The 12,500-nt window shown below is 48.7% G+C and overlaps 2 protein-coding genes across 2 annotated transcripts in view; one reads left to right on the top strand and one right to left on the bottom strand.

Annotated features, from left to right (window-relative positions):
- Positions 1 to 8,434, bottom strand: part of pcdh7a (protocadherin 7a) — a 15,039-nt gene extending 6,605 nt beyond the window's left edge. The window contains exons 1-3 of the mRNA XM_045713575.1: positions 6,191 to 8,434; positions 5,200 to 5,751; positions 3,657 to 4,860 (exon numbers count right to left, since the gene is read on the bottom strand). Of these exons, the coding sequence (XP_045569531.1) occupies positions 3,657 to 4,860; positions 5,200 to 5,751; positions 6,191 to 7,155 (2,721 nt within the window). The 5' untranslated portion in view covers positions 7,156 to 8,434. The remainder of the gene's footprint in view (positions 1 to 3,656; positions 4,861 to 5,199; positions 5,752 to 6,190) is intronic.
- A 3,444-nt stretch (positions 8,435 to 11,878) lies between these two features.
- LOC106610554 (extensin-3) overlaps positions 11,879 to 12,500 on the top strand; it is a gene marked incomplete at its 3' end in the record, with an annotated part of 2,583 nt that continues 1,961 nt past the window's right edge. Inside the window, exons 1-3 of the mRNA XM_045713576.1 lie at positions 11,879 to 11,887; positions 12,084 to 12,221; positions 12,283 to 12,500. The exon at positions 12,283 to 12,500 is cut by the window's right edge and continues 184 nt beyond it. Coding sequence (XP_045569532.1) covers positions 11,879 to 11,887; positions 12,084 to 12,221; positions 12,283 to 12,500 — 365 coding nt within the window. The remainder of the gene's footprint in view (positions 11,888 to 12,083; positions 12,222 to 12,282) is intronic.

The following is a 12,500-nucleotide window of genomic DNA, read 5'->3' on the forward strand; positions in this document are numbered from 1 at the left end:
GAGGTTTAATTTGTAAGTTAACGTAACACAGCTAAAAAAGCTATTTGCCCAAGTCACACTGAGGTCCTGCTCTATTGTTTTACAATACAATACATCACATTGTCTTAGTAGATTCTATTGTATTGGTTCATGAGTTTATAACAGTGGTTGGTTTGACTGTTCAGTTGTTTCACTGTATTACATTCAGTAAATAACGTTTAAAAAAAGAATCCCTGGAAAACAGTGGCGTCTGTTATGGAGTGGACTATCCTGGCTAAATAAATGTAATACATTGATATCGTTGAATGGACTTGGTTAGGCTAACTTTCTATTGTCTTAGTAGATTCTATTGCATTGGTTCCATTCATTGGTTCCACTAACCCTAACCCTAACCCTCTTCTCTGTTCCATTATATTTTTCTTCTGTTGCCTGGTTCTGTTCTCCTCTTTTCACTGTTCTCCTCTGTTCTCCTTTGTTCTGTTCTCCTTTCTCCTCTGTTCTCCTCTGTTCTCCTCTGTTTTGTTCTCTTTTCTCCTCTGTTCTCCTCTGTTCTCCTTTGTCTGTTCTCCTTTGTTCTGTTCTCCTTTCTCCTCTGTTCTCTTCTGTTCTCCTCTGTTTTGTTCTCCTTCCTCCTCTGTTCTCCTCTGTTCTCTGTTCTCCTCTGTTCTCTGTTCTCTTTTCCTTTGTTTTGTTCTCCTTTCTCCTCTGTTCTCTGTTCTACTCTGTTCTCCTCCGTTCTGTTCTCCTTTGTTCTGTTCTCCTTTCTCCTCTGTTCTCCTCTGTTCTCCTTTGTTCTCCTCTGTTCTCCTTTCTCCTCTGTTCTCCTTTGTTCTCCTTTCTCCTCTGTTCTCCTCTGATTTGTTCTCCCCTGTTCTCAGTCCTCCTCTTTTCTGTTCTCCTCTGTTCTGTTCTCCTCTGTTCTCTGCTCTGTTCTCCATTCTGTTCTCCTCTGTTCTGTTCTCCTCTGTTCTGTTCTCCTATGTTCTCATATGTTATCCTGTGTTCAATGTTCTTCTCTGTTCTCCTCTGATGTCCTCTGTTCTGTTCCCCTCTGTTTTCCTCTGTTCTCCTCTGTTCTCATCCATTCTCCTCTTCTGTTCCCCACTGTTCCCCTCTGTTCTTCTCTGTTCTTTCTCCTTTGTTCTGTTCTCATCTGTTCTGTTATTCTCTGTTCTCTGTTCCCCTCTATTCTTCTCTGTTCTGTTCCCCTCTGTTCTCTGTTCCCCTCTGTTCTCTGTTCCCCTCTGTTCTGTTCCCCTCTGTTCTGTTCCCCTCTGTTCTGTTCCCCTCTGTTCTCATCTGTTCTCTGATGTCCACTGTTCTGCTCTGTTCTGTTCCCCTCTGTTTTCCTCTGTTCTCCTTTCTCCTCTGTTCTCCTCTGATTTGTTCTCCTCTGATTTCTGTTCTCAGTCCTCCTCTTTTCTGTTCTCCTCTGTTCTGTGCTCCTCTGTTCTCTGTTCTCCTCTGTTCTCCTCTGTTCTCTGTTCTCCTCCGTTCTCTGTTCTGTTCCCCTCTGTTCTGTTTTCCTTCGTTCTTCTCTGCTCTGTTCTGTTCTCTGCTGTTCTGCAGTCTTCTTCTGTCCCATTCACATTCTGCTGAGCATGCCTCTAGCACACTGTGTGTGGGTGTGTGTCTCTGCTATGTGTGTGTATGTGTGCATGCTAGGTGTATGTATATGCGGCATGTGTGTGTGTGTGTCTCCTTGTAAGTGTTCAACAAGAGAATGCAGCACTACCACTTTAGCTCTAGCAGTGCCTCATCATCCATCCTGACACATCTCTCTCTCACTCCCTCCCTCCCTCCCCAGCTCCCCCAGGAGTTTTCCACTCTGCTGCACCAAGGTTTGTACTGCTTAGCTTTAAACACCAGAACCGTTTCACTCTGCAGGTAGTGCTGTGCCTCTCTTGATATCAATGCAATGGATAGCTAGCGGTGCAGCTTTAGTTAGCGGTGTAGCTTTAGTTAGCGGTGTAGCTTTAGTTAGCAGTGTAGCTTTAGTTAGCCGTGCTGATTTAGTTAGCGGTGCTGCTTTAGTTAGCGGTGTTGCTTTAGCTAGCGGTGTAGCTTTAGCTAGCGGTGTAGCTTTAGCTAGCGGTGTAGCTTTAGTTAGCGGTGTTGCTTTAGCTAGCGGTGTAGCTTTAGTTAGCGGTGTAGCTTTAGTTAGCGGTGTATCTTTAGGGCCAGGAGTTATTCATTACCTTGTGACCTAAACATGAAACACCCTGGGCCCTTGTTATGGCTGAAAACTAAGGTGAACTCCAGGTCCAAGTTGAAGCCTATAACAAGGGCACAGAGTTATGCCTGGGACAGGTTCAGTTGCAACGAAAAGAACCGGACATGAGAAGCCCCGGCTTAGAACCAGACATTTGATGGCAATAGAATGGTAGAGTGGACCAGAACACAATGGAATGACAGAATGATTCTATGGAACAATGGATTGCAATGTGTGGAAGCATGTTGTAATCTAGAACTCCTCGACATTACACCATAGACAGTTTAGTTTGACTGGAACAGCCCAGCAGAGCACAGCTCTCAATATACAATAATGGACTAGGAGGATATCCAATCAAAGGTTATTGGTCACGGACACAGATATGCAGACATTATCTCACAAGCAGTGAAATGCTTGTGTTACTGCCTCCATCGCATAAGGAATTCTCTCTGAGAGTGGAATGATGCCAAAGGGGTGTGTGTGTGTGTGTGTGTGTGACAGCGGAATAATGCCAAAGGGAGGTGTGTGTGTGTGTGTGTGTGTGTGTGTGTGTGTGTGTGTGTGTGTGTGTGTGTGTGTGTGTGTGTGTGTGTGTGTGTGTGTGTGTTTGTGTGAGAGAGAGAGAGTGGAAGGATGCCAAAGTGATTAGTGAATGAAATGGCAACGCAGCAGAAAATGACTCAACTCGTTTTTTTTTATCAGTAGGAGTCACAAGTTGGCCAATGAGAAACTAGATGGAAATGTTTCTTCATTGCCGAGTTTTCCTAACCCCGTAACCTGTACCAGGAGAAACTCTGGACCGCAGTTTCATGTGTCAACTCTGACCTTGACCTGGGGCCTCCCTAACTTACACTTCTTTATTCTATCCCAACACTAGCACACCTGATCAAACTAATGAACTAATCATCAAGCCCTTTGAGCAGTTGAATGAAGTGTGATAATATGTTGATTCGATCCGTCCATTTGTCTGCCCTCTATTGCTCTGGTCTGGTCTACACTGTTCTTATTAAAAGATGAAACGATGTCCCACTCTGAGCGGCCCCATTCCATTATTCCAATCTATTGTTCCATTCTAATTTATTCCATTCTATTGTTCAATTCTAATTTGTTCCATTCTAGAATTCCATTTTCATTTGTTCTACTGTTCCATTCTAAGTTGTTCTAATTGATCCCTACCATTCCATTATAGGCTGGTGCATTGCATTGGCCCATTCTAAGCTACTGAGCAGGAGAAGTGTATATATAGCCTGTATAGAACAGTAGGGCCTTAACAAATGGACTCAATGTCACCAAAGTCAGAATGGAATAGAGGTATGCATGTACAGTACGTACGAGTCTCAAATGGCACCCTATTCCCTTCACAGTGCACTACATTTGACCAGAGTCAATGGGGCGGCTGGTCAAAAGTAGTGCACTTCATAGGGAATAGGGTGTCATTTAGGACAGAAGTCATATCCATAATTACCTGTGCATCCACCAGTGTAGCGTTGACCAGACTCTCGTTGATGAAGACGTGGACCAGCGCGGTGGCGCAGAGCGATGGCTCTCCACTGTCGTTGACCCTGACCACCAGGCGATGCAGCCCCCTGTGTCTCCTCTCTAGGGGCTCTGCCACGGTGATCACTCCACTGGCCAGGCCGATCTCAAACAGCCTGAAGGGGTTCCCTCCTACCAGGGAGAAGCGCAGGTCAGCGTTGCGGCCAAAGTCAGAGTCCGAGGCGGCCACGGTTCTGACGATGGTCCGGGTGGAGGAGGCCGGGGGGAGGAGGGTGTAGGATTCGTTGGTGGGTGAGGTCACGGAGGGGGCGTTGTCGTTCTCATCAGTTACGATGAGGGAGACTGTCGCCGTGGCGGAGCGAGGCGGAGCTCCACCGTCGACGGCCCGGACGCGGAAGGTGTAGGTGGAGCGGCGTTCCCGGTCAAAGGACACGGAGGAGAAGATCGTCCCGGTGTTGTTCTCTATGGAGAACGTTTCTTCACCTCTTCCTCCTCTTCCTCCTCCCTCCTCTCCTACTCCCTTGTTCTTCTCCCCTCCTCCTCCCTCCACCTCTTCTCCTTCTTCTTCGTTCATCTCTACGAAAAGACTCAGCTCCGCGTTCTCACCCTCATCCGCGTCTGTTACTGTTACCATGCCGACTGGGCTGTTGGCAAGGAGGTTCTCCTTCACGTAGAACGTGAACACTTCCTGGACGAACTTCGGAGCATTGTCGTTGCGGTCGGTGACCATGATTACCACCGTGGCCGACCCCTGCAGCGAGGGGAATCCCTTATCCCTGGCGATCACCTGGAACTCATATCTCTCCCTGACCTCCCGGTCCAGAACCCCCGTCGCGCGGATATCCCCATTATCAGCATCAATATAGAACAGGCCATTAACGGACGGATCCAATGAATACACAATCTCTGCATTTTTGCCGGAATCGGCATCTGCCGCAACCACAGTGACCACACGCTCTCCTGGTTGATTGTTCTCGGCAAAGTGGACCTCGACCACGGCCTGGGCGAAGGTAGGAGTGTGGTCGTTGATGTCGACTACCCTGACCATGAGAGAGCTGTTGCTGGAGAGAGAGGGGGAACCAGAGTCGACTGCCACGATGGTCACGCTGTACTCTTTAGTGGCCTCGTAATCCAACAGGGCCGACGTGTGGAGGAAATACTTCTTACGGTTTCTGAGGAAACAAAGTTAAATATTAATATAAAAAAATTACAAAGAAATTAAACAATATAATTACTTCCTGCTGTGGAAGGAGAGTTACATTGAAAAATCTAAATATTGAACATTTAGAATTTATAATGCTCAAATGTAGATATATTGTGTATGTGATTTTTGTGATTTTCAACTAAACGTAGCAAGCTGTCAGGTTTATATTATGGTGCTGTACGTTGATGCTCCAATACTATTTCAGCCTCTCGGTGCGCCGTGCTGGAACACTCTGAATATGACTTTAAAATGAAAATAAAATCAACTGTAAACAGATCAGTATGGACTGGAAGTGTTTTCATCTCACCTGTCGAAGGCATCATCCGCGGGCAGCGGCAGGAGCGCCGTCTCTCCCGCCGGTTTCAGGGTGAACGGTACATCCCCGACCACCGTACACGTTACCGCCCCGTTCTCACCCTGGTCACGGTCTGACACCTGAACCAGTGCCACCGGTGTGTCCACCAGAACATTCTCCGGTACCAGCGCCACTCCGTCCCTCACCAGAATCCGTCCGATCTTCCTGATCTCCACGACCGGGACGTTGTCGTTCTCATCCCGGACCACCAGGACTACGGTCGTCCGGTCGGTGCGTGGCGGCTGACCGCGATCCCTCGCCGTGACCGTGAACCGTAACTGGGCCACTTCCTCCCGGTCAATCCTGTGTAGGACGCTCAGCCAACCGGTAGCCTCGTCCAGTCGGAGAAGACGGCGGACAGATTCCGTGGCAGCGCCGAAGACGTACTCCACCTGTCCGTTGACACCGACATCGCGGTCCGAAGCGCGCACCTGGAGGACGGGGGTTCCGGGAGGCGCATTCTCCGCCATCTCAGCCTCATAGATGGCTCTCTCGAAGCGTGGGCTGTTGTCGATAAAGAAATAAAAGAAATACCATGTATTCAGAAGATAACATTGCTTGTGCTTTTCAACCTAATTTAGCTAGTGGTGCTTTATACTAATTTAGCCAGTGGTGCTTTATACTAATTTAGCCAGTAGTGCTCTATGCTAATTTAGCTAGTGGTGCTCTATGCTAATTTAGCCAGTTGTGCTCTATGCTAATTTAGCCAGTTGTGCTCTATGCTAATTTAGCTAGTGGTTCTCTATGCTAATTTAGCCAGTTGTACTCTATGCTAATTTAGCTAGTGTTTCTCTACGCTGATGCTACTATTCCAGCTCTTTAGTTTAATGGGTAAACCAATCCTACTTTTTAGACAGTTTACTCTCCATTAGTCAGCACCTCTACTAACATATTTGGGTGTGCCTCAGCTCATGCTTTTCACTAGACTACGTTTTCATCTTACCTGTTGTCGTTGACATCGGTGATGGCGACGCGGAGGAGTGCCTGGGAAGAGCGAGGAGGGTTCCCACCGTCCCGGACCCGTAGAACCAGCTCATAGGAGTCGCGTGCTTCACGGTCCAGAGGGCCTTTCACGATCAGCTGTGGTTGCTTCTCGCCGTCGGGCGTGTCGGCGACCTGGAGCTCAAACACACTGCTCCTCACACCTCCTCCTGCACCTCCTCCTCCTCCGTTGTTATCCAATGCCCCTCTCCTCCTATCCCCTCCTCCTCCGTTTCCTCCTCCTGTTCCATCCGCTCTTCCTATAGGCCCACCGGCTGCTCTCCTCGCTGACCCCGACCCTGACCCCGCCGACCCGGAAGAGCTACCATCTTGAATCAACTCATAACGATCAATCCCGTTGCGCCCGAAGTCGCGATCCGTCGCTGTGGGTAACAGATACAGCGTGCCTATTGGACGGTTCTCCTCGACAGATAATGTCAGCACCGACGACGGAAACGAGGGAGTGTTGTCGTTGATGTCGGTGATGACCACACGGCCCTCAAAGAGATCCACCCAACTCTGGAGTGGACCAATCACAGACACTTCGAAGTCCAGGAAACACTCGTTCTCATCGAAGATCATCTGACACTGGGCCAGCTTCTCCCGGTCAATCCTCCGCTGCCCGGTAGTCAGCTCCCCGGTAACGTTATCAATCTTGAAGAACTCCGAGCCGCTCTCTAGGGCGAATGTGACATCTCCGGAGCCGGTGCCCGCGGACAGGCCGAGGTCGGCGGCCACATTACCGATCATGACGTCTGCTGGGCCCTCCTCAGCCACCCGGTAACGGAGTGCCGAGTCAGCGACCGGGAGCTGAGTCATCGTTAGTAGGAGAAGGACTAGGAGGTGGAACAACTCCCCCGGTCCAGTTAGCGTAACCGAGCAGGAGACCGCTGCTCCACCACAGACACCTACCCCTGTCCTCCGCATGGCTCCCACCTTTCTGCTTCTTCTCTCTCCCTCTCTATCCCTCTGTCTCTCTTTCCTCTCTCTGGGGATCTATCTTTCTACCTTTCCCTCCTTCTCTGTCTTTAATGTGTCTATCTGGTTGTATATCTCTGTTTCCTCTCTCTTTCTTACACTCTTCCCCCCTCCCCTCTCTCTCTCTCTCTCTGGCTGGGCAGTTTCCACTGCCTAGGGTCCAGGAAAGCTTCCCAGCTCTCTAACAGCACACTGCAGATCAGTCTCTGTCGTTAATGTGACTATCTGGTTGTATATCTCTCAGTTAGGATGTCTGTTTTCTCTATTCTTGTGTCTTTCTCTTTATTGTTGAGACTGGGTTTAAAAATACACTTAAAAAAAAAAAATCCTCTAAGTCTCTCTGGGATGTTCAGAGCACAAAGATATCAGAAAATCCCATCCAGCAAGAAAAGAGAAACCAAATCATCCACTCACGTTAATTAATCCACTTGACTCTCTCTCGCTCTCTCTTTTTATGATGGAGACGTATTCCGTTTCTTCCTCTCTTGAGGACTCTCTTATCAGTTATATTAGTCCGTCAGTAATTTCGCTTAATTCCGGTCGCGTTCCGGGGGACCGAGGGGATCTCTCGGCGGTTTTGACGAGTTGAAGAGAAACTGCAATGCAGCACTTCCACAAAGAAAACTGTACACGACTCTGTCTCAGGACGCCGAATCACTAATGTTGTGAAAAATTACTTACATCCACAGAGCGGAACAAAATCAGTTTAAACGTAAAGTATTGGATATCGTCCGGTAATCGTTTAGAGTTTAATTGTGGTTTCTTACCTCTCGCTCTCCGGTATGAGTCTGAACTACGCGTGTGTTTTTTCCCCGCAGTGAAGCAACGTGCCAAGCGGTTGGTCGAATGCCTTCACGGAACTTCACAAGACAAGAGTGCTTTTCACAGCCACTTCTCGGGACGGAATAATAATCTTAACCGTAAACCGGAGCTCGCTCACATCAGCAACCCTTGTTTTAAAAAAAAAAAGGCAAAAGAAACCCCGAAGTCAACAAACCGGTCAATTATAATTCCTTGTGCGTTCGCGAGGATGTTTCGGTAATGATCCGAAAGAAAATGCATATTTTCCAAGAGTCCTGCATTCTATCGTTCATTCTCCACGCACGCCTTCTCTCTCTCTTTCTTTCTCTCACCTGCACGTTCTACTGCACTGCATGTGCGCGCGTGGCTTGCTTCTGCCTGCTCTGAAATGATGCTGCAGTCTCTCTCTCTCTCTCTCTCTCTCTCTCTCTCTCTCTCGCCTCTCTCTCTCTCTCTCTCTCTCTGCCTCTCCGCCTCTCTCTCTCTCTCTCTCTCTCTCCTCTCCGCCTCTCTCTCTCTCTCTCTCTCTCTCTCTGCTCTCTCTCTCTCTCTCTCTCTCTCTCTCTCTCTCTCTCCGCCTCTCCGCCTCTCTCTCTCTCTTCACTGCAACATTTCCCTAGCCACGTAACTTGATCGTTCAGCTGAAACGGGAGAACGGAACGAGAGGCAGTGTTTGTCGCTCACGGTGTGTGTGTGCGTGTGTGTGTATCGGTAACAGACCTATCCTCTTCGCTGTCACACTGCACTAGATTCAATGTGGCGTTTACGCGGCTCAGGGCGGGATGAGATGAGGGGAATATCTTTATTCACAAAGGGGATGCAGGGAACGAAGGGATATTGGTTGTCAGAGGAATATAATGGCAACTTATTCTGTACAATCGGCTTTTTTTTTTACTGTGTTGGACGGTTGCCAGCCAGCGTTGGACAGGCTACGGGACTGGGGTTTAAATGGAAATTGCCCCACTAACGTAATAACCGGCACAAACACACACGTTTTATAATGACTTAGATTTCTTTATCCGGTTATGACCACAACAGCTCATCTGAATTTCATCATTCATCCGGCGGCATGTGCTTCTCTGATGACGTCTCATAGTAACTTTAATCTCTCTGCCGCCAGCTATCAGATTTATATTATAAAAATATATATGACCCCAGTGGCTAAAGGTCAAAGGGCAAACATATAGACTAATAGCAATAATAATAATAATAATAAGGATATTATTTAATAATTTATAATAATATACATTTTCATTATACATGATCAGGCCTATAAAAGTGTATGTATTGTATTTTAATATTTTGTTTTATATTCGTCAATATTTCAGTCAGTGGGTTAGAATCGTTGCAGTATTGTTCATGTTTGGTATAGTTGTTCTCTGTTGAATATTGAAGTAGCTTTTTCTTTTGTCTGACTGCGGCACTAAAACACACACACACACACACACACACACACACACACACACACAATATACTGAAGACGTTACAGCCACAGACTCTCTCGGCGGGCTGACCCGCAGCACGCGCTGCTCGGTGAGCGCAATGCAGCAACCGGCTCCTCTCGTGCAGTGTGCCGCTAGGCTACAGAACGCAACAAAAGGCGTCGCGGAGGGAAGAGGAGAGGAGATAAAGCTTTTTCCTGCAGTACCCCCCCTCTCTTCTCTCTCTCTCTCTCTCTCTCTCTCTCTCTCTCTCTCTCTGTCCTCCATCCCACCACAATCCCAATGCCTCCTTCCCTCCTTCGATCTCCCCTTGTTTCTTTCTCTTTAATTAAATTATACCAGGCCGGGTCCAGTCAGGGCTGACAATGTTACCCCCAACCGACCAGGATTCGGTCCGGAAGTGGGGGAAGGAGGGGGGGGCTTCCCCGGTCTCCTGTCTCTCTACTCCATTCATAACGCTGTGAGGGAGACGCAGGCCATGTACAGTATGCTGAGACAGCCGTTAAAGCGCGGCTCTGAGGGGTCCTGAGGAATGGCATAACATGGTAACTCGTCTCTCTCTCCGTGCTGCATTGGTAGCAGGAGGATTTGTGTGTTTAGCATTCCTGTAGCGTCGGCACACGCTGCCTCCTCGGTGCTCCCGCGCCCTCTGTTGTTCGATCCGCATGTGACTTTGATTTCCGTTGAAATCAATCGGCGTTTGGTGCTGGTGGTGCTGAGTGTGTCGTTCTGTTGTGCAGGGTGGGGACGATGGGGGCGGGGCTGACATCGTGAATGCCTGATCTATGGTATAGCATTACTAAGCAGAATAAGCAACATAACACCACAACATCAACAGAAACACAACGACAGACGGATATCAATATATACACTACCGGTCAAAAGTTTTACAACAGGATGCAACGCTGTCATCAAGGCAAAGGGTTGCTACTTTGAAGAATCTAAAATCTAAAATACATTTTGATTTGTTTAACGCGTTTTTTGGTTATGATATTAATCCATATGTTATTTCATAGTGTTGAAGTCTTCACTGTTATTCTACAATGTAGAAAATAGTACAAATAAGGAAAAACCCTTGAATGAGTAGATGTGTCCAAAATTTTGACTGGTACTGTATATATATATATATATTCAATGTATTGCCTGGATCCACCTGGAAAAACTCTGGGCTCCATAAACTATATATTTGAGTATTCTGTTCATTAGTCTGTTAATACAATTCACTCAAATTGTAAATGTCAGCAGTCAAGTTTACAAGTCAAACAATGTGAAGAAATATCTGTTTTTAGGTTCAGTAGGCTGAATGATCTCCCACAGACGTTAGATAATACATTCATTACAAGTGAATAATCTCTATTGAGAGAGAGGGGGGGGAAGGGAGATGAATGGCTTATAACAATACACATTGTTCTGACACTGTAACGTACCACATGCTTTCTCCCCCGTCTCTGTCCTCCAGGAGGTCACCTCCATAACTGACTATATGCCCCCCCCCTGTCTCTTTCCTCCAGGAGGTCAACTCCATAACTGACTATATGCCCCCCCTGTCTCTGTCCTCCAGGAGGTCAACTCCATAACTGACTATATGCCCCCCCGTCTCTTTCCTCCAGGAGGTCACCTCCATAACTGACTATATGCCCCCCCCGTCTCTTTCCTCCAGGAGGTCACCTCCATAACTGACTATATGCCCCCCCCGTCTCTTTCCTCCAGGAGGTCAACTCCATAACTGACTATATGCCCCCCCCCGTCTCTTTCCTCCAGGAGGTCACCTCCATAACTGACTATATGCCCCCCGTCTCTTTCCTCCAGGAGGTCAACTCCATAACTGACTATATGCCCCCCCCCCGTCTCTTTCCTCCAGGAGGTCACCTCCATAACTGACTATATGCCCCCCCCGTCTCTTTCCTCCAGGAGGTCACCTCCATAACTGACTATATGCCCCCCCCCCCTGTCTCTGTCCTCCAGGAGGTCACCTCCATAACTGGCTATATGACCTCCATGTGTTTCTAGGTGTGAAAACTGTCTGACTTGGTGAAACCTCACTTTCCACTCACTTCGTTATCCGTTTTCACTCCGTATAATGATATATACTGATACTGCCATGCCTACACACACACACACACACACACACACACACACACACACACACACACACACACACACACACACACACACACACACACAGGATTTGAGAGGTGATAATTGAAGACATAAAGATATTCATGATAGATAAGGTCTCCTGTACTGTATAATTCTCTTCCACACCAACACACACACACACACACACACACACACACACACACACACACACACACACACACACACACACACACACACACACACACACACACCTATTTCATCTCCCCCCAACTGGAGTCAGAACAGAGGGAAGAGAGGTAACAGCCACATCCTGGGAGTGGTATGCAGTGATGGATGAGGTGGAGCAGAGGGCTGCCACTCCATCCCTCCACCGGTCATCACCTCCTCCTCTCCCTCCCAGAAGGAGGTGACTGCCAGGGAGGACCTCCATCCCCCCACCGGTCATCACCTCCTCCTCTCCCTCCCAGAAGGAGGTGACTGCCAGGGAGGCCCTCTATCACCCCACCGGTCATCACCTCCTCCTCTCCCTCCCAGAAGGAGGTGGCTGCCAGGGAGGCCCTCCACCCCCCACCGGTCATCACCTCCTCCTCTCCCTCCCAGAAGGAGGTGGCTGCCAGGGAGGCCCTCCACCCCCCACCGGTCATCACCTCCTCCTCTCCCTCCCAGAAGGAGGTGACTGCCAGGGAGGCCCTCCATCCCTCCACCGGTCATCACCTCCTCCTCTACCTCCCAGAAGGAGGTGGCTGCCAGGGAGGCCCTCCACCCCCCACCGGTCATCATCTCCTCCTCTCCCTCCCAGAAGGAGGTGACTGCCAGGGAGGTCCGCCACCCCCCACCGGTCATCATCTCCTCCTCTCCCTCCCAGAAGGAGGTGGCTGCCAGGGAGGCCCTCCACCCCCCACCGGTCATCATCTCCTCCTCTCCCTCCCAGAAGGAGGTGACTGCCAGGGA

Source organism: Salmo salar, unplaced genomic scaffold (genome assembly GCF_905237065.1).
Source record: "Salmo salar unplaced genomic scaffold, Ssal_v3.1, whole genome shotgun sequence".
In the NCBI taxonomy this organism is placed as follows: Eukaryota; Metazoa; Chordata; class Actinopteri; order Salmoniformes; family Salmonidae; genus Salmo; species Salmo salar.